Genomic DNA, 27,176 nt, shown 5'->3' with positions numbered 1-27,176 from the left:
TACATTCTCTCTTGTACATAGCAAGGCAGGCTGAGTTATCTGGAATTGTGCAGGACTGGAACAGAAAGGTACAGCTAAGCAGGGGCAATGCGTCAATGGAGGCAAGTTGGGCAACTGCCTCAGGCGCAGAGGTGCCGGAGTGGGTGCGCGTGCACTGCAGAGCAACTGAGCGGGAGGGCTGGGAGGATGCACGCACGCCAAGCATTCCCCCTATCTCCTGCCTGTCGTCTCACAAACTGGAAAGGAGCGGAGGAAAAGTGATAAGTTTCTTTGGAGGGACTAGGTGGGAGGATGAGATGGAATAATGACAGAAGAAAGCAAAGGGGAAGGGAAAGGAGAAAGCAGAAAGGACCTAGAGAATCAGTGGGGACATTTCTCTCTCTGCCATTTCCCCCCTCCTCTCTCTCTCTCTCAATTTAAGCCTTGAGCGAAGCTTCCACGTGGAGCAAGGAAGAGAGACTCTAGCTGGCTGGGGAGCAGCTTCTCCCCCTTGCTCCCTCCTTTCTTTTTTGCTACCCCCCCCCCACCATATACTAAAAGGAATGACAGGAGGATTGCCCATTGGAAATAATAGGAGAGGCTTGAAGGCCCATTGGAGATAATGGGAGCCAGGGATGCCAATTTACTTGCCTGGGCTCCATTGAAATGCACCACAACACAAAAAAGTTGCAAAGAAAATGCGGAATAGATTTTCCATAAAGGTCTCTGGAACCAGATAGAATACTCTGGGAGTGAAATGACAGCACCCAGAGTGCAATGACTGTCCCTAGCTATAGAGTTTGTGCTCCGGGACCAGAAGGACAGGTTTCAAAGTGGAATGACAGTCCATGGAATAGGCTCAATGCTCTGGGACTGGAAGGACAGCCTCCAGAGTGCAGTGCAATGATAGCCCCTGGGAGCAGAATCTGTGCTCTGGGAAGGAATGACAGGTTGCACAGTGGAATTACAGCCCCTGGTAGTAGTAGAAGCATTCTTGGAGTGGAATTACAGGCACCACAATGGAATGACAGCCCCTGGGAGTAACAGAAGTGTTCTTGGACTGGAATGACAGCCCCAGAGTGGAATGACAGCCTCTAGGAACAGAACCTGTGCTCAGAGATTGGAATGACAGGTCGAAGAGTGGAACAACTGTTTCTGGGAATAGGGTCAGGGCTCTGGGACTGGAATGACACCCCTTGTATTCCACACCCACTGCCATTCCAGTCCCAGATCACTGATTCTTCTCCCAGGGACTGTCATTTCACTCTGGGGCCTGTGTTGATAGATCAAGATGGGTAGCCAAGTTTATCTGTAGCAGTAGAAAAAAGCAAGAGTCCAGTAGTGTCTATAAGACTAACAAAATTTGTGGCAGGGTATAAGCTTTCATGAGCCATAGCTCACTTCTTCACTACTGGACTTTTGCTCTTTTTTTGTGTTGTAATCCATTTCAATGGAGCCCATGCAAGTAAATTGGCATTCCTGGCTCCCATTTTCTCCAATGGGCCTTCAAGCCTCTCCCATTATTTCCAATGGGCAATCCTGTCATTCCTTTTAGTACGTCCCTTTCCCCCTCCCTGGATGGCATCAATTCTACTTCTCACCTTTTCTCAGGTTTTTTTTGGGGGGGGGGATGCTTTTGGTGGAAAGAGTGGGTGGTTGTGTGTGCACCACCACAGAGGAAGGAGGAAGTGAGGTGAGACACACACAATTCCCTTCCTGTGTGACAGGTAGGAGCAAATCACTATTGTTGGGTTTAAAGTTGTTTTAAATTCTATTACTTTCCTCCCCCTTCTCCCTTTCGTTCTCCCGCCCCCTTCCTCTTCTCTGATCTCAATGCTGCTCCCCCTTCACTCCAGCAGAGCAGCACCCCGCACTGCGCCCCTTCTTTATCACCTCCCTTCTCTCATTCCCTAGTTTCCATATATCACCTCCACCTTTACCCCTTTCAATATTTATACACCATATGTTTAGCTGTCAGCTGCTGCTCACTTCAAACCCAAGGGTGGGGGGGGGGAGAAGGATGAGCATGGAGGGTAGTTCCCAAAAGGGATCTCTGACAAAGGTGATCAAGCAGGCTCTGTAAGAGAAGTCCTCCTTCTACTGCCAAGAGTCTCTGCTCACAAAATAGATTTTTGGCTCACAATAAGAAAATCAAAGACTTGTTATTTATTCTCACTTATTTAAAAAAATAAAATTTAAAATTTAAATTAAGAAATAAAAATTGAATTAAAAATGTAAAAAGTTTCAAGTTTTGTGCTTTTCATTTTTCCTACATTTCTTCTTCTTTTTTTTTAATTGGTTAGCGGGGAAGGGGGCGCAAGTAGATATCTCACCTCAGGCGTCAGAAACCCTGGCACCAGCCCTGCAGCTAAGCATTAAGGTAGCAGAACTACATTTTCAAACATGGGGCTTGTCAAGCAATTGTAAAGCTAAGAGGGAAGTGTGTGGGCAACCTGAAGTAGAAAAGCAACCAACAGGAAGGGTGTGCTGAAATCTTCCTTCATGTGCTGTTGCTTCTGCATTTGGAGACACAGCTTTGCTACCATCACAATTAATTTCATCCCACAGTGGCTCTTGATCTGTAACTGAAACAATTTATAACATTATCATCTTGGTGAGGTTCTGTAGTCCATTGATTATATTTCTTATGGCAAATTTCATTGTCCAGGAAAAAGTATTCTAAAAATTCTCAGACCTGTGAGATTACTGCATTCATTTAAATTATCCATCCATTTATAAAATAACTTAATAAGGCTCAAAAGCTCTTAGTGCCTCATCTGTTCAGAAGTTAATGTCCTGTATTGTGCTGTGTTCTTAAATGAAACTGCCCCTTTAATGAGACTTTCTTTAGACAGCAAACATCTCTAGAAAGACAAGTAAACATGCTGGGTCATTTTTATTTTGATTTAAAGTTCCTTTATTGTAGCGAAAGTACAATTGGTAGTATGGGTTCTGTAAAATTCTCACAATTTTTCACCTAAATGTTAAAATCTAGAATTCACTCTAAAAAAAAACCTTTTGCTTGTTTTTTTTTTAAATCTTTAATGAATGTATGTTCTCTGTCTTGACCATCTGCACATATTCATTTGCACTGTCATGGTGACTAGAAACTGACATTTAAATAAAGGAAGTCAAGCATACTCAAGTCTCTAACAGACAACCTGCAGTTGTACAGAAGTAGTCTGAAGGACACAAGTCCACTCTTATTCTAGAAGATGAACATGAGAGAAGAGAAATGTTAAATTTACCTTAAGATAGGGAAAGAATTTTCTGTGTTCTGTGCTTTATTATTCCTTTGCTAACATTGAACAATTGTGCCTTCTCAATATCTTGGTGAAATTTTCCCCTTTAGATTCTTATTCAGGATCAGTAACAAGAAGACCATGTTCTGCTGGAAGACCTGCCACAAGTAATTTCTTGTCAGCTTCCAGACCACAGACTGCACAGAGACCTCCTAGTGCCCATTTACTCTCTAGTAATAACACGCTCACAGAGTCCACAATTTCTGATGACATAGTACCTGAAGATGATTCCAGTGACTTGACACATGGTAAGAGATTATTTTGTGCTGTTCTTCTCCACCTTCACATTACAAACTTCTCTTAAAGAAAATATGGACATATATACACATGATAGAGTATTGTCTTTCCCAAAAACTTTCTCGAGTGATGTGTACACATGGTGCCTTGTAAGATTATCTTATTTTTGTATAGGATGAAATTTTAGCCCACTTTCTGATTTGTCCTATATGACCCCTCAGTAGGTGAGTTAGAACAAATCCCACTGAAGTAGAAATTTAATGTTTTTCTTTGGAAGGTTGCAGGATTGTCTTCTGCTGTAGTGCTTCCAGTTACTTACTATTGAGAGTGGTTATACACATTGAACAAACATAATATGGGCTTCATTTTCTTCAAGAAAAAGGGGAAAGTGTGGGTGGCATTCTTTCTGCATCAAAGTTCCACTGTGGTAGTCTTCATGGGAGAAGAGTTCATGAGTGCCAGGCTTTTGGTCTGGATACACTTGCCTGTTCTCAGGCACTGTTACCTAATATAAAAATAAATTAACATTCCACAAAAATATTGGGGGGTTTGTACCTAAAGGAACTCTTAGCCATAAGCATATTTTGAGCATAATAATTAACCAGCATCAATTCAGAATGATATTTTGAAGGCCTCCTCAGATGGCATTGTTTTCACTACTGATATCCCGTTTCTCCTTTGGTTCATGATTAAGGATTATGCTGTACTAGGAGTAGGCTGGTATCATTGTAGCACAAAGTCATTGTTGAACTTCAGCGTCATAACATTTGAAATTGAGATTCAACTTTTAATGTTAGAGTCTGAAATCCAGTCCAACCTTTGGAATTTAAGGTTAAAATTCAACCTTACCAATCTGATTGTAGTTGAAATTCATCACTTTTGTGTGGAATAATATTATCTGTAATTCTGTGCTAGTTCAGTCTTTCACTCTATAATCAGTTGGTTTCCCTATATATTTTTACATAATTTGCATAATGATTTATACACAGACATGTGAACTATATTTAGAGTATTTTTCATAGTATTCTCTGTTTGTTTTCATGGTTTGTTTTTAATGACCTTTTTATTGCCCTCTAGTTTTTACTGCATATAAATGGACTGGACATACTGAGATAGAAAATAGGTTTTTAAAGACTATAAAATGGTAAAGTAGGACAAAACCTTTTTCATTTCTTTTTGCCAGGTGTCAGCAAAGTTATATGTGGAAACCCTATCAAAGCTCTTCATGCACGAAGACAAAAACTAGGTGTAGGTTTTCTTTCATATGTACTTTACTTTTTTGTTTTTTGGCAAGCCAGTGTGGTACAAATTTTATAGTGCATTCACAAATAGAGTTACACCTTTCTAAGCCAACTGACCTCAAAGGACTTTGAAGGGTACAACTCTGCTTTGGATTGCACTGACAATGCTCTAAAAGCTAATAGTTCAATAAAATATCATACATTTCTACTATCTGAAGAAAACCTTCTTATGAAAAAATAAACAGTGGAGAAGGCTAAAAACATGTCTATAGTACAGAGGCTGTATGGGGCCATACCACACCACTGCTCCTGTTTGAGATATGAATTGCCTCATAATTTGCTTCCACATCAGTCAGCAAGAAAGGAAGGCACACATGTTCTAAGGAGTATTTCAGCCCCTGCTCAGTAAGTCAGTAGAACAACAGAGTGGGGGGCGGGGGGACTTGAGTTTGCATAAAATCTTCTGAGTCTAAAATATTAATAATTAAAAACCTTATTAGGCATGTCTTGGGAAGAAGTGATGGAAAGTAGTTCCTCAGTAATGCAAATTGTTGCCTCCATATCTGAGGCTAGGCAAGGCCATTTGCATGCCTTAGAGGCTTGCACACTTAATGAAAATGCAGTATCAGAAGCCTTTTAAGGACTGATGTCCTTAAGTGAGGATTCAAACATGACATCCCTATATTCTGTACAAGTGCTTATCGTGCTGTTAATGCTAAATAAATGAGATTGTTGAAGGTGAAATTGACAGGGTAATACTTTACAGTTAGGCCCAAGGTATTGGGGTATTAAGCTGCAGTTTAACTGGATTGAGAACTGGATAGTATATCTCATTTAATAATATGTCAGTTCCTTGTGTTTTTGCACACTTTAGCACCAAGCCAAGAAAAGGAACCCAGGCCAAAGAAGCACACAGAAGGGCTAGTTCAGTTCTCAGTTGCTCTCACCGTTATATGTGAAACAAAGTAAATAGACTACAACTTAGGACAGTTTAGAGAGTGCAAAACCTATGTAGGGCCCCAAGGGCCAGATAATTTATTTCAAACACCCAGTCTTCTTTTTACTTTCTTGCATAAATGTAAATCTTCTTTTTACTTTCTTCTATCTTCTTTTTACTTTCTTACATAAATGTAGATAGCTACATTTCACTGTTGTGAAAAAATAATGTGCTGCAGTGGAGGGGGAATATTTTACCAGCTACCTTTGATAGTGATGGCTTGGCCTCAACCAACAGGAAATACATAAGGTGTGTCATGTATCTCTATGTACTCTGGGCATTCAGAGGTCTTTGCTAGCCATAACCCATCCTAATCCTGTAGTATACTGCTTTCCTAAGCTATACACACAGCATCTTACTAGATATAATAAAATCTATTTCATTACTGATGAGGAAGAGCACTGCTGGATCATCATGTTAAGGCAAGCAGTAGATGTGGTTGGACACGGGAGTTGTCTCTGAAAACAAGGAAGGGCTGCTGTTCTTTCATCCTGCCATGGGACCTCCCTCAGCGCTTCATGGCACAACAGCATCTGCAGTACAGTGTGCACTGGCCATGACTGGAAGAATTCTTTACATCAAAAATGGCAGGAAAGATGAACTTGTAAATAAATAAACAAATGTCTTAAAATGTCCATCACTTGCAATCAGGAAATGAGAATTTTTTTAGGGTGATGAACTGCAAATGCTTTCTGACAAAATTCTACAAATGTTTCAGTCTACAGTAATGAATCTGTTCCAGCCACAGTGTCATACACATGACTATCAAGAAACTAATGATGTAAATGTGGAAGAAATCTTTGCTGAACTGAACATTTGGACAGAGCAGCATAACCAGTAAGTTCAGGTTTAGTCAAGTAATAAAGCTTCTCTATATGGAACTAAAACAAGCTAGCTTTACGTTACAGTTTGTGGCATGGAAAAATGTCCTTAAAAGAAGAGGAAAAAACAGGTAATGTTTCTATAATAATAATAACAACAACATTCGATTTATATGCTGCCCTTCAGGATGACTTAACACCTACTCAGAGCAGTTTACAAAGAATGCCCATTATTATCCCCACAACAAAACACCCTGTGAAGTGGGTGGGGCTGAGAGAGCTAGAAGCTGTGACTGACCCAAGGTCACCCAGCTGGCTTCAAGTGGAGGAGTGAGGAATCAAACCTGGTTCTCCAGATTACAGTCCCATGCTCTTAACCTCTACACCAAACTGGCTCTCTTGAATGGCCCAAATCTATGTTGGTGCAGTTATGATAGGGAAAGGAGCCAGTTTGGTGTAGTGTTTAAGAGCACGGGACTCCAAACTGGAGAACCGGGTTTTATTGCCCCCTCCTCCACTTGAAGCCAGCCATGTGACCTTGGGTCAGTCACAGCTTTTAGGAGCTCTCTCAGCCCCACTTGCCTCACAGGGTGTTTTGTTGTGGGGATAATAATGACATACTTTATAAACCGCTCTGAGTGGGTGTTAAGTTGTCCTGAAGGGTGGTATGTAAATCAAATGTTATTATTACTATGATGATACCATATCTCCTGGCCCCTTCAAAACATGCCAAAACATCAGGGTGAGTTCTAAAGAATCGTATTTCCACAAGTTGCAACTCAGGCTTTGACTACCTTTGTTCAATATTATAATATGAATAAAATGAAAATAAAAGGTTTTCTCTCTGTTTCCACTGGCGTAAACATTTCAGCCAGCCTGTGGCAATGCTGAGGAATTGTCTTTGACTTTCAAATTCATATGCTTTCCATACTGGAACTGATTTGCAGCCTTGCAATCAAGTTAACTCTCCTATAAATAGGATAAATTATCTTCGGTGATTAAAAAATTAAGGTTATGTAAGCTAAGATTCTTTGTAAGACATGGTAGAGCAAAATTTGATTCCAGTAGTATCTTAAAGACCAACTAGATTTCCAGGATATGAGCTTTTGAGAGTCAGAGCTTCCTTCAAGATATGAGTGGAAAAAGGAAGGAATCTTTATAATCCAGCCAGAAGGTGGGAGAGGTATTGAAAATTAGTGTGGCAAGAATCCAACTACATGTTGTAGTTACCTTGATAGAGCCTGGGTGCAAAATACAGTAAAGCTCCTATGCATACGGCCCTTGTACCATGCAAATGTCTGAGTGTGATGAGCTTTTATTATCTGATCTGCTGCATTTTGTTTACTGCTTGTTTGCTGACTTGGGAATGTGAAATTTCCCTTTGCCTAGCATCCTTGATCCAAAGCTGCCAATTCCTTCCTTGTTTGAATGTTTTGCTAGCTGCCTGAAATGTTCTCACCTCCTGCCTATGAAGGGTCTAAAGAGGCTATTCCAGATGAATTTCTTTGACAGACTATCATTAATTGTCAAAATCTGATTTGAATATTGTGACAGGTAGTCTTTAATGTTTTCTGTCATCTGCTAAAGGACACCTGTAGATGCCACCTGTAGTTTCTTTTTCCTTTTCAATCCCTTACTACTACAGTCAGTTAGCAAAACACCATTGGGGTATTTTATACGTGCCTACCCAGGTCATACTTTGGACAAGCTATCAGAGTTGCTCCCCAGATAATACTGGAATTCTTATGTTCTCTATAGCTACTCAAGAAGTGACAGTTCGTGGTTTTAGACCTGTGGTTGGGTTCCTAGAGACAGCTTTGGGTTCCAGACTAGAAGCAATTCTGCACAATTGAAATGAAAACATTTTCATTATTGGTTGGTATCCAGCACTCCGTCTTGAACCTTATACTCTTAACTGGCTATAAGAGATATGGAGATGAAATGTACTAATATACTTGTATATGAGTGATTTTATTATGTATATATACAAGGTTTTAGTACTTCTGTGTTGAACCATATTGTGGATGTTTTAAAATAACTTACGTATTGAAACTGATTAATTAAATTATATACTAGTGTTTTCAATATTTTTTCTTACAATTATAGTTATATTTTATTTTTTTATTTTGTTCCAACCTCCTTGGTTATCCTTCATTTGCAGGGTTGTTGTTTTTTCTCCCCTTTTCATTGTCCTTAGCAATTCTGCACATCACCAGGCATCCTGTTCTTTACAATGAGACATTAATTTTTTTTAATGTTGCAATATACCCTATGGCTGGGGCAGGATGAAAATGGAATTGAGTAGATGAAATCTTTCTGGCAGGTACCCACCCACCATCCCCAGGGAGAAGTCTCTCCAAATATTGAAAATAATACACAGTGATGAAGAGGAAGAAGAGTGGAGCCTGAGTGACAGCTGTGAGGAAGATTCAAAAGAAATGAACAATGAGGACCTAATAGAAAAGATGTCTCCAGATTCCTCCTATCAATCCAGTGTTTCTCAGTCATCCTCAGGTAGAGAACACAAAGGGATTTATCCAGCATTCCCCAGTTGCTTGAAAGCTTTTATATTATTGTTGAACAAGTCCGCATTAAAAAGTAATAGAGAACTATCTAGTCCAGGCATAATGGAGAGCAGAGTCACAGCTGCTTGCTCACCCTTGAAAATCATCACAATCAGGACTGATGTGCACTCCAGCTCCAGAGAGACAGGATGCCTAAAAACAAACCATTTATGAAATGGGACAGTGGCTTCCAGACATTCTTCATTCTTTCTCTTTTAAAAAAGCAACTAGATTAGTACTTTGCCAGTGTGCCACAAAATAAAAATGTTTAGCTTCTAAAAGCATTTAAAACATTATTTTTAATTAAAATGAAACTCAAATGATCAAAATATGGTGTGGATACTGGGTTCTGATTTTCTCCGCAACAAATATATATTGTTTTCAAAGTCTCACTTATTCTATATTAAACATAAGAGGCCTCTTTCTTCTATTGTTCATGTTTCTTAATCCATAAATCCAGGTATCATCAAGTCATTATTATCTATTTCATGTAAAAAGTCTATAAACAGTTTCCATTCAGCCACAAATGTAGCTAATGTCTTTTCTCTAATCAGTGTAGTAAGTTTTGCCATTGACGCAAACTCCAAAACTTTTATCCTCCATTCCTCCGTTGTAGGCAATGTTGGAGTTTTCCATTTTTGTGCATACAGTACTCTTGCTGCCATAATCAAATATAGAAACAAAGTCCAAAAAGTTCTTTCCAACTGGCTATCCATCATTCCCAACGGAAAAGTCTCTGGTTTCAACTGGATTTTGATCTTCAAAATCTTCTGAATCGATGATTTTATCTGCGACCAGAAACTCTTTGCTTTCTTACATGTCCACCACATATGATAAAACGTCCCTTCTTGTTTAGTACATTTCCAACATACATTTGAGGCATCCTTGTACATTCTAGACAATTTTTCAGGGATCATATACCAACGATACATCATGTTATAGACATTCTCCTTAATGCTAGCGTTCCCCCCCCCCCCCGGTGCCATTTTTTCCAGTGGGCTCTAGTCACACATGTACAGCTACCTGGAATGGGAATTTCTCCTGGATGCAAAATTTAATGCACCTAGTGTTTAGAAATTCAGCATCCTTAGAACAAAAGCAAAATCTCAAAGGATGTCTGGATTGTTTGCAGACATCCTTTGTACTTGTGTTAAAAATAAGTTGGTTGGAAATTTCCCTAGCCCGTTGTAGTTATTTAATGGTTTTAGCCAACAAGCACATAACACCTGTGTCCTAAAGTCTCTTTTCTTGGAACCAGCAATACTGGATCAACTCTCAAAAAGTTCAGCTTTCTTTTTAAAGCAATGAGTTCTTGTATTTCTTGAGGAAACCTTTTGGAATCCGTCTGAAGACTCACAATTTGTGAACTTCTTAGTCAGGTGGAGCTGTGCAGCTGCTCTTTCCTTGTAGCCATTTAAATCTTGTATGTAAATGGACTGCACAGGCAGCAGCCTCTTGTCTGGCTCAGAGGTAAATGCTTAGGCTGGATGAAATGTTCCATTTTTTTTTTAAACTCCTGTGCTGTGGTTTGGTTTTGGTAAAATAAACTAATTAGCAATCCATAAACTGCTTTAAGCCTTGGCTTGATCCATAGGCAGAATCTTGCTATGAGGACTCAAGAATGTGTACTTTCATGACTGACAGTGCAGTGGGCATGCCAGCTTCAGTTTGGAAACAGGAAAACATGGGGCCTGATTGGGACTTAAATGGACAAACATCCAGTTATTCTAAAGAGACAATTTTAGTGTTACTGTGATATTTTTGTTTGTAGTAAAACTACATTTTCCGTTTTCAAACATTTTCTAAAAATATATGTAAAGAGCTATCCTATCCATTAGGCATTTTCTCTTGTTGTATACCATATTGAGAATTTTAACAGGGATGCATTGTTTCCCCTTAGCTCTCAAACTGGAACTTATTTTGGGGGATGCAATCCACACAATGTTGTCCTCCATTCATCATTTTCTCAGTTTCCCTGCTTTTTTATGATGCTCCCAAACTTGTTTTAGTATGATCTTCCCTGAAAGATTGCAGTCCAAACAGGTTTGTATGCCTTGTGGATGAGAAGGTGCACAGACCTCCTGCCCACATTGGCATCATTTTGCTGTCATCATCTCCTCGTGGCTGTCATTTCCCCCCTTCCTCATGCTTAACACATACACACTCTCACACAGACTTGTTGCTGCTTTTTTACATTTATAAAAAAGCCTTTCAGTGGAACAGGGGTGCAGAGAATGGAGATCACGAGGAGACTGAATAAAGTACATAGAATCCCCCCCTGTGGATACTGCATTGTAAATGGCCTGCATTTGCAATGGCAGTGACTGCATAGCAGGGAATCATCACACTAGGGAAGCAACCAATTTTTTTTGTGCTACTTTGCTAACTTCCTAATCAAGATCCCTATGCTTATTGTAGAACAGAAAAAGCACTACAATCATGTGCTCGGAAGAAATAATAATGCATCAAAATAGTGACTTTCCATTCAAATATAATATTTTACTCCTCTCCAGATTTCAGAATACTATAGCAATGAGTTGGGCTACAAAGACAAAGGAGTTGAGTCAGTCTAGTAGCAGAAACGGGTGGGTTGGAGGGTGAAGCATGACGAGGTATATAGGAAGCAAAAGCCCTGATCATTTAAACTTCCGGAAGCTTTACTCAAACATCTCTTTCATTTCCTAAGATCTCTATAGTGATTGCCAGCCTGTTTTCAGGCTTTCCATGATAATTACCAACACTTACAACAAACCAATAATCCAAAGTGGAGACTCGGAAGAAGCAATATTAGAAAAGAATTTCTACACGTATAGATGCGTAGAACACACAGAGTTTGCCCTGTAATATCTTTATAACTTAAGTATTCCGAAAGTTTGACTGGATCCTTTAGGATTTTGAAACTGTTCCTAACAAATACATTAATGGGAGTTCAGGTCATTTTCCCTTCCCTACTATGAAGACTACCCAATCTCAAATCCATCAAAATAATTAAAGTTCATCTTCGTGGCTTCTGTGCAGTCCCACATTGGAATTGCACACACACTGGACAGCCACAGAGAAGATTTCCAGAGCTTTCTAGAGGACTAGAAGTGCCCTCCTCTCTTTGGCCCTTTGCTGCCAAAATCATCACATGACCAAGAGGAGGTGACCTATTCCCTCAGTTCTCTTTTTGCTGCCACAGAGAACGTATCTCCATTGCTGTTCTCTGCTTTTCTGTCACCTTGTCCTTGAGGCTGAGAATTATTTCTTTTAAAAGTTTTTAACCATCAAGAGAGGCCTCTTCAAGATGCTGGAAAACACCAGCCTGATTAAAGGCACCTGCTCCCTCACTGGTACCCTTGATTACCAAGGGCTAAGTCTGGAGGTGTGGCCTGTCAGAGCCTCCTCACAACAGCTTTTTCTTCAAGGCTGCAGCTGCATGCCAGCCTGATTAAAAGCACCTGCCCCCGTGGTTCTGAGGGAGAAACCTGGAAATGCGGCCTGACACAGAGCCCTTGGTTCACAATCTTTTTCTCAAATGCTTTGCCTGCATGCCTGCCTGGATAAAGGCCACTCCCTTGGCTGTGTTGGCTCTGAGGCGAGACACATCTGGAGGTGTAACTTAACAGAGGCCTGGGATCCGGTTGAGAGGCTTTTCCCCAAGGCCTTTGGAAATGTGCCTGCCTGATCAAGAACTCCCTCCTCCTCTCAGGCTGGCCTTGGTTGCAAGTTGCAGTCCCTAGAAGCAGGAGTTAATACAGCTAACACAGCAACATAGCAGCCTAGAACCTTCAATGTAATGATTGGGGCTCTTTAGCTGCTTCTGTTTTAACAGAGATAAACCTGCACCTCTAAGCCCAATGCTTTTTGAAGACACTCCCCCCCCCCCCGTCTGTTCCATGTATGTCCACACACTGTTTTTCCTACCAGGGAATAGTGCTGGCTCTTCCCACTGTCTCAGTCTCATTGCTGTAAGATTCAGCAGTCATTTAGGAATGTGCAGAGGGTCTCTTTTAGTCAACACAGATTAACTTTATTCAGCAGAAACAAATAAAAGAACACAAGGCCTAGCGTTTACACAGACATAAATAAAACCCGGACTGGAACTGCTTGAGATTCTAGTATCCTAGAACTAACAATACATGAAACAGACTCCACAGCATTACACACTGCTAGGAGAGAGTTCTTACTGCCATTGTGTTAATCCTGCCTCTGAGGTCATTGCTATATGACACCATTCTAACAAGAGCTGGTTTGGTATAGCAATTGGAGCATTGGACTAGGATTTGGGAAATCCTGATTCAAACGGCATTGTGCCTGAAAGGCTTGCCTGTGACCTTGGGCCTGTTGCATTCCTTCAGCCTGGCTTGCTTTGCAGGGCTGTTGTATGGATGAAATTGAAAGGAAAGATATAAAATTTTATAGTCACTTTGAGTCCCAGTTGGGGCTGAGAGGTGGGACATAGATAAACTCCACACCCATATTTTTAAAGGACATCTTACGTTTCTACTCAGAAAGGGTGCCCCAGGACAAGAAGTCTTTGACACATAAACTTACATTAAATTGGTTGTTGTCTGGGCCCCTACTGCAACCCTTTAGGAAATTTATACTTCATCTTCGTTCTTCTGTGCCTCCACACATGGGGACTGCGCAGGCGCAGGCCAGCCGCCGGAGAATTTTCTACAGCTTCTATAGCTCCGAAGGGGCCGTTTGTCACGCGCCTCAGCGACCGTTTTCCCGCCCAAACGGTCACATGCTCCTCCAGCGACCAACGGCCCCTTCCTTCAGTTCTCTTCTTGCCGCCACTTGGAGAGAACGTGAGCTTCGTTGCTCTGTCACCTTTGGTGTGCTTTTGGATCTTCTGGATAGTTGTGACTTGTTGGATCTCTTGGCTTGACTTTGGAACTCTTGACTACGAACTGTTGACTGTTTTGGACTTTGTTGGAAACCGGTAATTACGACTCGGACTGTTTGACCCCTCTTTAGCGTGCCCCTGGAGATGGCCTCAAAGGCGCTCTTCAAGCGCTGTGTGAAGTGCCACACGAAGATGGCACAAACTGATGGCCATGATCTGTGCCTCTTTTGCCTGGGGGAGACCCATAACGTGACCGCATGTAAAGTCTGCCAGGGGTTCACCCACAAGGCCCGGCAGGATCGCCAAGCCCGGCTGAACTCCGCCTTGTGGAAGTCCGTTATGTCGGAGGCCACCCCGATGCCCTCGTCCAAGGCCGGCCCTAGCACCTCTGCCGAACGGCGATCTAGAGTGGGTTCGGTGGCCTCAGCGAGGTCAGGGTCGAAATCGCGGCTCCCAAGTGCCTCGGCGTCGAGAGCGGCCTCACCGGCGCAGGGTTCGGCAAGGCCGCCCCGAAGCACATCTTCCACCCGCTCGGAACCAAAAGCACCCACTTCGGAACCGAGGATCGTGGTGCCGAGCCCCCGGTCGGAGCCGACGTCCGGTTCGATTCCGGTCAGTGCAAAAGGGTCGAAGCTGAGGTCCGCCTCAACAATGAAGAGCCCTTCGGTTCCGAGGTCCTCGTCGGAACCGCCAGCTAAGAAGAAGAAAACTAAACATCGCCACCGGTCACCGCGTCCCGTTCCACCAGAGGACGTCATTATACTCCCTCACACGCCCTCTCCTCACCTGGGTTCCCCGGAACCAGAGGAGGTCCCGGAACCGATACCGGAACCGATGGCGTTTGAGGTCGTGCCGGGCGAGTTTTCTCCAGGGCCGGAACCGAGCCCCTTAGCGAGTAGGAGCCGACCATCACCTGCCCGTCGTTCCCCTGCTGCTTCCAACCGTGAACGGCGTCGGTCCAGGGAGAGTGTCGGTTCCGACCATTCCATCGCTTCCCGTCATCGCCAGGCTTCCTATCTCCCCCCGACGTACCACTGCCAGTGGGAAGGGGCACCTGCCGGTTTCTCCTACTCGGAACCGAGGCCTTCTACATCAAGGCAAGCGTGGCTTCCTCTGCCGATCCAGGGAGAGGAATCACAGCACGGTTCCGAGGGAGAAGAAGTGGAGAGCATGGGGGACTACTGTTCTGAGTCCTGGTCTGAGCCTTCGCCGGATGACAATGTGGCGCCGAGCACCAGCTCACCATACGAAGATCTGAGGATCTACTCAGACCAGATGGCCCGGATGGCGCAGGCGCTGGAGATGGACATCTCATCGGCGACCCCCCAGACCAAGGACAAACTCCTGAAAAGAATTTACGGGGACAATCCAGTATCCATCGGCTTCCCCATGCTAGAAGGCCTTGAGGAGATTGTGGAGAGGGTTTGGAAGGTGCCCTGTGACCAGCCTGCGACTTCCAAGAGGATCAAGCAGCTTTATAAGATCAAGCAGGGCACCTGGCAAGCACTGGTGAAACACCCTCCACCCTCTTCACTGGTCACGGAAGAGTTCCATCCTCGGCGTTTGGGCCTGCCTTCTGCACCACCAGACAAGGAGGGCAGAAGGCTTGACGCACTTGGCAGGCGCCATTACTCGATCGCTTCTCTGGGCCTTAGGATTGCCAACTACCAGACGATTATGGCTGGTTACCAACTTTATCTCTGGGAAAAGTTGGCATCCTATGTTGGTGACCTCCCACCTGACAAGAAGGCAGTGGTATCCCTTCTACAGACCGAGGCTGTGCGGCTATCAAAGCAACAGATGAACGCAGGGAGCCACGCTGCCGACACTGCTGCTCGGGGAATGGCTTCAGCGGTGGTCCTCAGGCGCCACTCCTGGTTGAGGTCCACCGCCCTCTCGCAGGAGGTGCGATCCAGGGTAGAGAGTATGCCCTTCGAAGGGGCCTCGCTGTTCTCCACTTCCACCGACGAGGCCCTGAAAAAGAAGAAGGAGGACAGACAGACGGCACGGTCCTTGGGGCTGGCTCCTTCGGACAAACCCACTTCCAAGCCACGGTACGCTCCCTGGTACGGCCCATATCACTACCAGGGCAGGTACCAGCAGCAGCGACCAGGCTACCAGCAATATCATGCCTACCCACAATGGACCTATCCTCCTGCACAACAACAGAGGAGGCGTATGCCGTTCAAGTCTCGCCCGTCACAACCACCGGCCCAGCAGAGGGATCAGCAGGGTTCCGGGAGGCAGTACTGACAGGACACGCCAGCCGTACCCCCAAAATTTTCGGACAGAGTCCACTCCTCTCTGAGTGGGAGTCAATAACATCTGACTCATGGGTCTTAACGATTGTTGATAAGGGATACGGGCTGGAATTCATTGAACTGCCTAGGTGCATTTCACCCTTGACGGCTGTCAATAATACTATGGCCGAGTTAGACACGGAGATCGTGTCACTTTTGGCCAAGGGTGCTGTGGAGGAGGTGGCCTATGAGGAATCCGTGAAAGGGTTCTTCTCTAGGTTTTTCCTGGTACCCAAGAAAGATGGGGGTTTACGCCCCATTTTAGATTTGAGGGGCCTTAATGCCTTTCTCAAAGTTACCAAATTCAGGATGGTCACGCTGGGAACTGTGATCACCTTGCTGAAGAAGGGGGATTGGTTTGCAGTCCTTGACTTGAAGGACGCCTATTTTCACGTGGGGATACGGGAGGAGCACAGGAAATACCTTGAGCTTCGTTTATCGGCGGAGGGTTTTCCGGTATAAGGTGCTTCCCTTTGGCCTATCCACTGCCCCACGAGTGTTCACAAAATGTGTGGCTCCTGTGGTCTCCTTCCTTCGGGAGGAGGGCTGTACCATCTTTCCATATCTCGATGACTGGCTCATCGTGGCTGAATTGGAGGCTAGGCTGGTGCGGGACATTGACTTGGTGCTTAGCACTTGTGAACGCTTGGGGCTCTTGGTAAACTTTGAAAAATCCAAGCTGGTGCCCACCTGCAAGGTTTCTTACATCGGTGCACTGTTAGACTCGGTGGAGGGTAAGGCCCTACTCCCCCTGGAGAGAGCTAGGTCCCTAAGGGGTCTTGTGTCCATGTTTAAGAGGAACCGTTTCCAATCTGTGCGCACTATCCAGTGCTTATTAGGTCATATGGCAGCGGCCACCTCTGTGGTCCCCTTCGCTAGGCTGCATATGCGCCCTCTCCAAAACTGGTTTGTACGGAGGTACAATGCCGTGCAGCACCCTCCGTCCCTCAAGCTCTCCATCCCATGGGTCATCCTGTCCTCCTTGGACTGGTGGTTGTCTGATGACAATTTATTTACAGGGACCCCTTTTGGTTATCAGCATCCTGACGTCACGGTGACCACTGACGCCTCTCTGCTGGGATGGGGGGCTTATTGTGGTGATGTATGTGTGCAAAATGTCTGGTCTGAGAGGGAAAAGACCCTCCATATTAATGTGCTTGAACTAAGAGCCATTCGTTTCGCACTTGTGTCCCTTACAGCTCTGCTGAAAAATCGCCGGGTGTTGGTACAGATGGACAACACGACGGCCATGTACTACGTAAATCAGCAAGGGGGCACAGTGTCTCTGGCTCTCTGCCGGGAAGCCACGCTCACTTGGCAGTGGGCAGTCAGAAATGGCATGACGCTTCAAGCTATGCACGTGGCAGGTTCAGACAATGCCCGAGCGGATGCCCTGAGCAGGGTCCTTCTACTGGACCACAAGTGGGAGTTGAATGTAGAGTGCATTGGGCCGATCTTTCGGATGTGGGGTCATCCGGACATAGACGTGTTCGCAACTGCGGCGAATACCAAGGCCCAAATGTTCTGCTCAAGGGTAGGGAACGACCCCCTCTCTATTGGGGATGCCTTCCAGTGTATGTGGACTCAGGGATTGCATTATATGTTTCCTCCGTTCCCTTTGATTCCCAGGGTCCTGTGCAAAATAGAGGAGGACAGGACGGACTGCATCCTGGTGGCCCCGTTTTGGCCACGGCAGGTTTGGTTTCCAAAGCTCCTACGGATGTCCCAACGGACATATGTCGGCCTGCCCCCTCGGCAGGACCTTCTCCTGAACGGGAGCCTAGTCCATCACGACCCCGGGAAGCTGCACCTGGCGGCTTGGCGGATCGTTCCTCCCCTGTACGTTTTTCAGATCAGGTGAAAAGGGTCCTCCTGAATGCTTGCAGACCATCCACTAGGCACTCTTATGAGACCAAGTGGCGCAGGTTCGAAACATGGGCACTTGCTAAAGGAGTGATGCCTGCCAGCAGCCCCCTGGGGGTTATATTTGATTACTTGTGCCACCTGCGGGACCAGGGCTTGAAGGTTTCCTCTCTCAAGGTCCACCTTGCAGCTATCTCTGCTGCCCATACTCGAGTTGATGGTGGTACAGTTTTTTCTCACCCGAAATCCCGTCAATTCCTTAAGGGAATGTTCAACCTTTACCCACCTGTGTCTGCGCCAGTGCCTCAGTGGTCGCTGTCCCTGGTGCTTTCACGTCTTATGTTGTCTCCATTCGAACCTATGGCAACCTGCCCCTTGGACATGTTATCGTACAAGGTGGCGTTTTTGGTGGTCATAACTTCTGCTAGGAGGGTCAGTGAGCTGTCTGCATTACGGTCTGACCCCCCCTTCCTATTATTTCATCCGAACAAGGTGGTCCTGCGTCCCTGCCTAGGTTTCCTGCCTAAGGTGGTGTCCGCTTTCCACCTCTCACAGGATATTGCGTTGCCTGCGTTTTTTCCTCACCCTTCCTCAAAAGGGGAGAAAGCCCTTCATACTCTGGACCTAAAAAGAGCCATAGCCTACTATTTGGATAGGACGAAAGGCTTCCGGTCCAGTCCTCATCTGTTTGTGTGCTTTGGGGCCAAGGACAAGGATAACAGGGCTTCTTCGCAGACCCTGTCTAGGTGGATTGTAACGGCCATTAGCAAGGCTTATTCCCTAGCGGGGGTGGCTTGCCCACTTCATGTCAGGGCCCACTCCACGCGGTCCCAAGCATCCTCCTCGGCACTCCTCAGGGGTGTGCCCCTGGTTAACATTTGCAAAGCGACCACATGGTCCTCTGCAGACACCTTTGTAAGGCATTATGCCGTAGATGTTAATGCAGAACAGGATGTATCTGTGGCCAAGGCTGTCCTGCACTCCCTATTTTCCTAAGGGAGTCTTGGATGATATTCTTTACGTGCTTGTTAGGTACCCTTGGGTGAAATTGTGTATATATGTATATATTATGTGTATATATATGTAAATATTGAGTACGTATATATTGCTACACAGCTTGTAGGGATGTATATATGTATGGATATATTGTTGTTGTTGTTGTTCTTTAATAAAATTGTGTGGGATTTCACCCCACCTTCCTTATTGTGTGAAGCTTGGTACTCTCCCATGTGTGGAGGCACAGAAGAGCGAAGATGAAAACAGGGTTAACATACCTGTAACTTATGTTCATCGAGTTCTTCTGTGCTGACACACAACCCTCCCTCCTGCCCCGCTGTGAATTCCAATGCACGATGCTGTGATGGCTATAACGAAAATTGGTGTCTTTGAAGGTTTATGGCTATGTGTATTGGTTGAGTGGCGGCAAGTGAGAACTGAGGGAAGGGGCCGTTGGTCGCTGGAGGAGCATGTGACCGTTTGGGCGGGAAAACGGTCGCTGAGGCGCGCGACAAACGGCCCCTTTGGAGCTATAGAAGCTGTAGAAAATTCTCCGGCGGCTGGCCTGCGCCTGCGCAGTCCCCATGTGTGTCAGCACAGAAGAACTCGATGAACATAAGTTACAGGTATGTTAACCCTGTTTTCGTTCCAGTGGTCATTGTTATTGTTGTTGATGGCCTGCAGATTAAATAGCAGTTCATCTCTAATTCAGTAACTGTAGAGTATGAATGCTATAAACTGTTGGCCTATGTGGGTAGCAGAATTCTCCTGCTGCAATTTTCTTTTAAACTGCTAATCAACAGATCATTATAATTCTTTTACATCCCCTTTGATGGGAGCATGACAAATGTTTTAATCCCACCCTGAAGCATTAAGGGTATTCACCAAAGTATTATAAATTGAGACCACTGAACATCTCTAATGGCGGATACCTCTTTGCATAATAAGATAAAAATCCAGTGACCCTCTAAAGACTAACATTTATTTGCTGTGAGCTTTTCTGAGTTCAGTTTATGCCTACAAATATCTATGTCTTTCACAGCCTATAACTGTAGTGTATGTGATGAGTCTGTTCCTTTAATCTGGAAGCGGACTGCCCTAGTCCATGCTAGGACTTAGTGTTTTTTTTTAAGTAGTGGCTGTTACTGAGACTTCACACAGAGACTGTGTGCAGAGGAACAGGTTTGTTGTTGAATTCTTTAAATTCATTTGTGATGATTTACTCAACAAGAGAAAGTAAAAATAAAAATTCAATGGTCTGCTACCATGTCCACCACTCACAGTTTTCCTACAATTCTTTTTCACAGCTGTGTTGCTTTGTGAGCTCAAAAGACCCAAGGTCTTCTCCACCTCTCCTCTCAGGGAAGGTTGCCTGTCCTCCCATTAATTGAACTATTCAGTTCAGAATTTCCCCTGAGACAGAAAAAAGGTTGTTATTTTTTAGTGCTCCTTACCTATTAAGGAGAACAGATGGAAAAGCCTATTTTAGGTCCAAGTAATCTAATTTTGTGTATTGTAGTCTTTATGGTTGTGTTTGGCTATTTTATTCATACATCTCTTTACCCTTCCTGCAAAGAGTCTCTCTGCTGTTGGGGAAGCAGACTGTTAGTGGAAGAATTACAACACCTTGAATCTTTCTAAAATGCACAACAACTAGATTATTCCACCTGAGGCTGCAATATAGTTTTTTCCCCTCTGCTCTGTTGATGGTTACTGACCCTTTCCAGAGCAACCTCCATTTTTTTGTCCTATTAGTTGAAAAAGAGTTTCCTTGGCCTTTTCATTCTTGGCCTATCCACATTGTTCAGTGTTTTCACTTTCACAAATGCAGTTCTGTGTTCTTAAATATCTGTATGTGTTATCTTGGCAGAATTGTTTCACACTTCAATGCATACCAAAATTTGTTTTCTTCTTTTCTAGACAGAGCATATGTGCATCTTTCTTGTGCGTTCCATGCTCAGTTCTTCCCCGGTTACTCTTGTGATGCTGTGACTCTGAGAGCTGGTGCTATCTCAGGGGCTGTCCCTGCAGTGTGGGAGCCCTGTTGTGAGGGTGTGTCTCCACGTGGCTCCTGGTCTTCTGCAAAATGTCTTTTAATTTAATTTAATTTATTATATTTATATTCCGCCCTCCCCGCTTTCGCAGGCTCAGGGCGGATAACAAATACAAACATGTTTAAAAACATTTAAAAACATTAAATAATACATTTAAAAACATTTAAAAACATTAAATATAACAATTCATGCTGCATAGTGGTTCATACATGCCTCTGTGTTTGCATAGGGGTGATGGTTTAACCCCCCCTTCACGGGGGGGGCGGGCACTGCCCGGCGTTAGCCATATGCCTGGCGGAATAGCTCTGTCTTACAGGCCCGGCGAAATGCAAGCAAATCTTGCCAGGCCCTTGTCTCGCAAGACAGAGCATTCCACCAGGTCGGGGCCAGGACTGAAAAGGCCCTGGCCCTGGTCGACGCCAGGCGGGCCTCCCTAGGGCCAGGGACACTTAAAAGATGTTTTCCGCCAGAGCGGAGAGTCCTCCGGGGCTCATATGGTGAGAGACGGTCCCTCAGATACGTCGGTCCCAGTCCGTGTAGGGCTTTGTAGGTTAACACCAAAACCTTGAACCTGATTCGGTACTCCACTGGCAGCCAATGCAGCTGGCGTAGCACCGGTGTAATATGCTCCCACACCGGTGCTCCAGCAATGACCCGCGCTGCTGCATTCTGTACCTGCTGTAACCGCCGGATCAGGCCCATGGGAAGCCCAGCGTAGAGCGCGTTACAGTAATCCAACCTAGAGGTGACCATTGCTTGGACCACTGTAGTCATGTCACGGGGAGACAAATAAGGGGCAAGCTGCCTGGCCTGCCGAAGATAATAAAAGGAAGACCTGGCAACTGCAGTGATCTGGTCCTCCATCTTCAAGGAGGAATCCAGAATCACCCCCAGGCTCCTAACCCTCGGGGCCAGTGTAAGTGCTGCCCCATCAAGTGTAGGAAGCCGAGGTCCCAAAGCCATCTCCCCACGACCCACATACAAGACCTCCGTCTTCGTGGGATTCAATTTCAGCCGACTTTGTCTCAACCAACCAGCCACAGCCTCAAAAGCACGCTCCAGGGCATCAGGGGCCGATCCAGGCTGCCCGTCCAACAACAGATAAAGCTGGGTGTCATCCGCGTATTGGTGACACCCAAGCCCGAAACTCCGCACCAGCTGGGCGAGGGGGCGCATATAGATATTACATAATAATGGAGAGAGTATCGCTCCCTGTGGCACACCACAAACCAGTGGCCTACGAGATGACACCCTCTCCCCGAGCGCCACCCTCTGTCCCCGATCATGGAGAAAGGAGACCAGCCACTGCAGTGCTGTCCCCTGAATCCTCACATCGGCAAGGCGGTGGGTCAAAAGCTCATGATCGACCGTATCAAACGCTGCTGACAGATCCAGCAAAATCAGCAGTGCTGATCCGCCCTGATCCAGATGTCTGCGGAGATCGTCTGTGAGGGCGACCAACAACGTCTCGACCCCATGTCCCGGGTGGAAACCAGACTGGAAGGGGTCTAGGGCTGAGGTCTCCTTCAGGAAATTCTGCAGTTGCTTCTCTGCCGCCCGCTCAATCACCTTCCCCAAAAACGGAAGGTTGGAAACTGGTCGGTAATTGAGCAGGTCAGCAGGATCTAATGATGATTTCTTCAGAAGAGGCCGTACCACAGCTTCCTTCAGCGCCTTGGGAAAAACCCCAGAGCTCAAGGACAGGTTTATAATCGCCTCCAAGGAATCCCGAAGCCCGTCAACACTGGCTTTCACCAGCCATGACGGGCACAGGTCCAAGGGGCACGTGGTAGGCCGTACCACATGCAGAATCCTGTCCACCTCTTCCCCGAAAAGAGGGCTGAAATGATCTAATATGGGTCCCGAAGACGGCCAAGGGGCCTCTAGTTCATTTACTGTATCAACTGTGGCTGGTAAGTCGCGGCGGAGAAGCAAGATCTTATCAGTAAAAAAGCTAGCAAAAGCCTCACAGCTTATCTCCAAATTCAACTTTTGATGGTCTCCACCTGATTGGGAGACCAATGAACGGACCACATTAAATAATTTAGCCGGGCGAGAGCTAGCTGATGCGATGGAAGCTGCATAATACTCTTTCTTCACAGCTTTCACCGCCATCTCATAGGACTTCATAAACAGCCTATAGGATGTTCTTGCTTCCTCGTCACGAGATCGCCGCCACACGCGTTCAAGTCGTCTTAGCTCCCGTTTCTGTTGCCGCAGCTCCTCTGTATACCAAGGAGCCTGGCAATTCCGGCAGCGAAGAGGACGACGGGGGGCGATTTCATCGATGGCCTCAGAGAGCCGGACATGCCAGCCCTCCACTAGCTCATCTAATGAACCACCGTGGAGCATTGGTTCCCGCAGAGCATTCTGGAACCCAATTGGGTCCATAAGTCTCCGCGGGCGAGCATAAATTTGCTCACCGCCCTTGCAGGAGGGGGGTGGCACGCCAGCCGGGCCTTCACAACCACGTGGTCTGACCATGGCACCAACTCTACTTTATCCAGAACCACATCCAATCCCATCCCGAAGATCAGATCTAGCGTGTGGCCTGCTTCATGTGTGGGTGCCGATACAAATTGGGAGAGTCCCAGTGTTGCCATGGCTAACTCCAGGTCCGTGGCCTGTATCGAGGTGGCATCATCTACATGGGCATTGAAATCCCCCAGCACCATCAACCTGGGGTACTCCAAGGCCCACCCAGCAACCACCTCTAGCAGGCGCGGTAAGGCGTCTGCTGGTGCGCTGGGCGGTTGGTACACCAAGCAGACAGCCAAACTCTCCTCGGCATTCCACACCAGGCCCACACAATCAATGCCAGAGATCTTCGGAGCGGGAAGCGGCTTGAAGGAGAAACCCTCCCGGACAAGGATTGCCACCCCTCCCCCCCGACCCTCAGTTCGTGACTGATGAAGGACCGCATAACCCGGGGGGGTCAGCTCACCAAGAGCAACTGTTTCTCCTTCCCTCACCCAAGTCTCGGTCACGCATACCAGGTCCATATTAGCTGCCATAAAAGTATCATGCAGCATACTGGTCTTATTATTTATGGACCTGGCATTGCACAACATCAGTGTCGAAGGAGGATTTTTCCTAGCTCCAACACCGGCGTGCCTCGGGATGGGGCGTAGGTTAGAAGGGCACCGAGCCTTTCCACATCTCCGTGACCTTCTCCCTTTAAACCAGGCCCCACCGCCATACCTCCCCCGTCCCCAGAGGACTGGTATCCCTGTTGTACTACCACTACTTTCACCTAGAGTACTAGACCTACCTTACCTTTCTTTGTCTTTGTTTTACTGCAAATGCACTACGTCATTGCAATAATGTTGCCTCAACTAACTGATGCCAGCTCCTAGATATTCTGAGCCTGCCTGGCGGGGAGGGCAGACTAAAAATCTAATATAATAAAAATGAATAAATTAGAGGAATGGGCTGTTTGGCCTTGCAACACACTGTGATGGTCCATGGCCTGCCCTTTTGTTTTCTCCTTTGCTGTCAGGGACCCCTGTCATTAGGGAATGCCCTTGCACTGGCAAGGTAATCTGTTTTTATACTTTATCTCCTAGCTGGTTTTTACTGCACAGGTTGTTCTTCTAGCAGCAAAAGGTTCACTCATGGTGCATACTCTCTGTCCTTTCTTTGGCCCCCATCATGTCTGCTTCATTATTCTGGTGTGGATCTGCTATGTTTCCACTCCCACTGATGACTTTGGCAGTTTTGATCAGCTCCTTTTCCTGCACTACAGCAGTAGTCTCACTTTTTTCTGAGTGACAACTGCTGCTCCTTGACTACCATATCTTGCACCTCTAAGTGGGTAAGAGTCTCTATTGAAACTTTATCAGGACTTGGACTCTGCTTCTTGTGATATTATGTTTGGGATCCAGACATTCTAAACTTTCCTGTCCCTTACTGGATCTCCAAAGACATTTCAAGTAGGGATGTAACCCTTTGTTAACTCTTTGCACCTCCCTGGCACTTCTTTTTTAGTATACAGCACTTCCACCTGTGGAATGATGACATTGGGTTTTTAACCAAGCCCTCCCCGCTCCCATTCATAGAGTTTCACAATGTTAATGTGTCCAATGCTTTGGCAAGGATTCCCTACCTGGGTTGGTTTTCAGCCCTCATGTCTAACAATACTATTGGTTGTATTATTCCAAGAGAGACCTGGCAGTATCCTTACACAATCCTTTCTTTGGGGATTGGTAAAGGCGATCACACTGTCCCTTGAGTGCATGACTATTCAGTGCTCTTTACCTAGCACGGCTCTCCCCACCAGAGCACTGTTTTTTCCTTGCTGCGTTCCTCCTTGTACTTTGGCAGGGGCACTTTTAGAGTGCTCCCTACTTCTTTAGAAGCACCTCTGAGTGAATGTCAATGAGACTCTAAGCATTTGTTGGGAAGGTGGTCCTCCATAGTCTCTTACTATGAGAGCATCACAGCCACCTCCTTCAGTAATTGAACTTTCTACTCCCCCAGTGTAAGACTGTGCAGAAGCCATGGAGATGAAAACAGGGTTGGACTTACCTGTAACTGTTGTTCATTGAGTGGTCTTCTGTGCAAGTCCACATGCCCCCCTCCTGCCTTACTGTGAACTCTCTAGAACCTTAGTTTCTGGGCGTCTCTGAAGGTGGCATGGAGAGAACTGAGGGAATAGTGCCCCTTGCCCTGGTAATGTGATTATTTTGATGGGAAAGCGCCAAAGGGAGGAGGTCTAGAAAGTGCTGGAAATCTTCTCTGTGGCTGGCCTGCATGTGTGCAGTCCCAATATGTGCCTGCACAGAAGACCATTTGATGAACAACAGTTACAGGTAAGTGCAACTCTGTTTATCTCAGTTATGGTAGCTATTGGAGAATGGTCTCAAGTTAGGAAATAACTCTTCTTCTAAATCTTGTGCTTTCCTATTGCATTTCAGATTCATTCCATGCCTTGGAAAATGCATTACCCACTCTTATAAAGCACCCTCTCGTGCCTTCTCCTCCAAAATGTCCATCACCTGCATCCATACAGGGTGTGAAAGATGGGCTTATCAGAGCCAGGCGTCTGAAAGTACCCAGCTCAACAGAGGTAGCTCTACTGAAGCCAACTTCATCAGCTGTGAACAGAGATGCACTGCAGCATGTGGTTGAGAAGACTACTGTTTTTAGTCTCTTCAGAAAGCCTGATGCCTCATCTAATGTATCTGCGTTAGGACCGAAGTATAGGCATTGTGGCAGCAACAACAAGCCAACCAGAAGGCCTGTTTCAGGACCAGCAGCAACTGGATCAACAGACATCAGGTTTGGTTCCTTAAACTAGGTTAGGATTGCTAAACAAATAGATGAAATATACATGGGATAAATGTGGGCTCATTGACCCTCTTATGGTAAGGTCATAATCCAGCATAGATTTGGGCATAATCAAACCCATAAACCTCAGTGGATTTGTGCATACATGACTCTGACAGTGTGGTCACAGTCCTATTGATTTTATAGTTATACTTGCTTTTTGATTCTGAGTACATGCCTCTAAGATTGTGATGAGTGCATTTCCCCCATCAAGGAATAACCACAGATAATATGTATGCACACATATGTGGAACTTAGTCAGGAGGCATGACTTGGATAGCTTTGTTTCTCAGCTTGTGTCTTTTAAAAGACTAGTAGCTACAACAATAGTCTTCCCTCCTATTTTCTATTTCTCAATCTATTCTTCATTCCCACTCATGGTAAGTATGCTACAAATGGTATTCTCTGTTTGCCTTGTTTGTTGAAAGGGGTGCCTTGTTTGTTTAAAATATTCATACTCTATCTTTTTATAAGGCATATTATTCAAAGCAGCTTGCAACTAACTTCAAGTAAAACAATAAACCAAATTAACAGTGCAGTCCCAAACAGCGTTACACCATACCAAGATCATTGACTTCAATGAGAAGGGCATAACTCTTTTTAAAACTGCACTATGAAATAATAAGAGCTCACGATAAAGGTCATAAAACATCAGCTTTA

At 45.3% G+C, this 27,176-nt stretch overlaps 1 protein-coding gene across 3 annotated transcripts in view; it reads left to right on the top strand.

The window, feature by feature from the left end:
• Nucleotides 1-27,176, top strand: part of LRRC56 (leucine rich repeat containing 56) — a 138,804-nt gene that overhangs the window by 109,677 nt on the left and 1,951 nt on the right. For all 3 annotated transcript variants that reach the window (XM_054970202.1, XM_054970201.1, XM_054970203.1), the window contains 5 exons: nucleotides 3,332-3,529; nucleotides 4,702-4,766; nucleotides 6,475-6,593; nucleotides 8,901-9,091; nucleotides 26,105-26,468. In XM_054970202.1, the coding sequence (XP_054826177.1) occupies nucleotides 3,332-3,529; nucleotides 4,702-4,766; nucleotides 6,475-6,593; nucleotides 8,901-9,091; nucleotides 26,105-26,468 (937 nt within the window). The remainder of the gene's footprint in view (nucleotides 1-3,331; nucleotides 3,530-4,701; nucleotides 4,767-6,474; nucleotides 6,594-8,900; nucleotides 9,092-26,104; nucleotides 26,469-27,176) is intronic.

This window comes from Eublepharis macularius, chromosome 2, assembly GCF_028583425.1.
Source record: "Eublepharis macularius isolate TG4126 chromosome 2, MPM_Emac_v1.0, whole genome shotgun sequence".
Classification (NCBI taxonomy): domain Eukaryota; kingdom Metazoa; phylum Chordata; class Lepidosauria; order Squamata; family Eublepharidae; genus Eublepharis; species Eublepharis macularius.
This window is presented reverse-complemented; position numbering and strand designations above follow the sequence as displayed.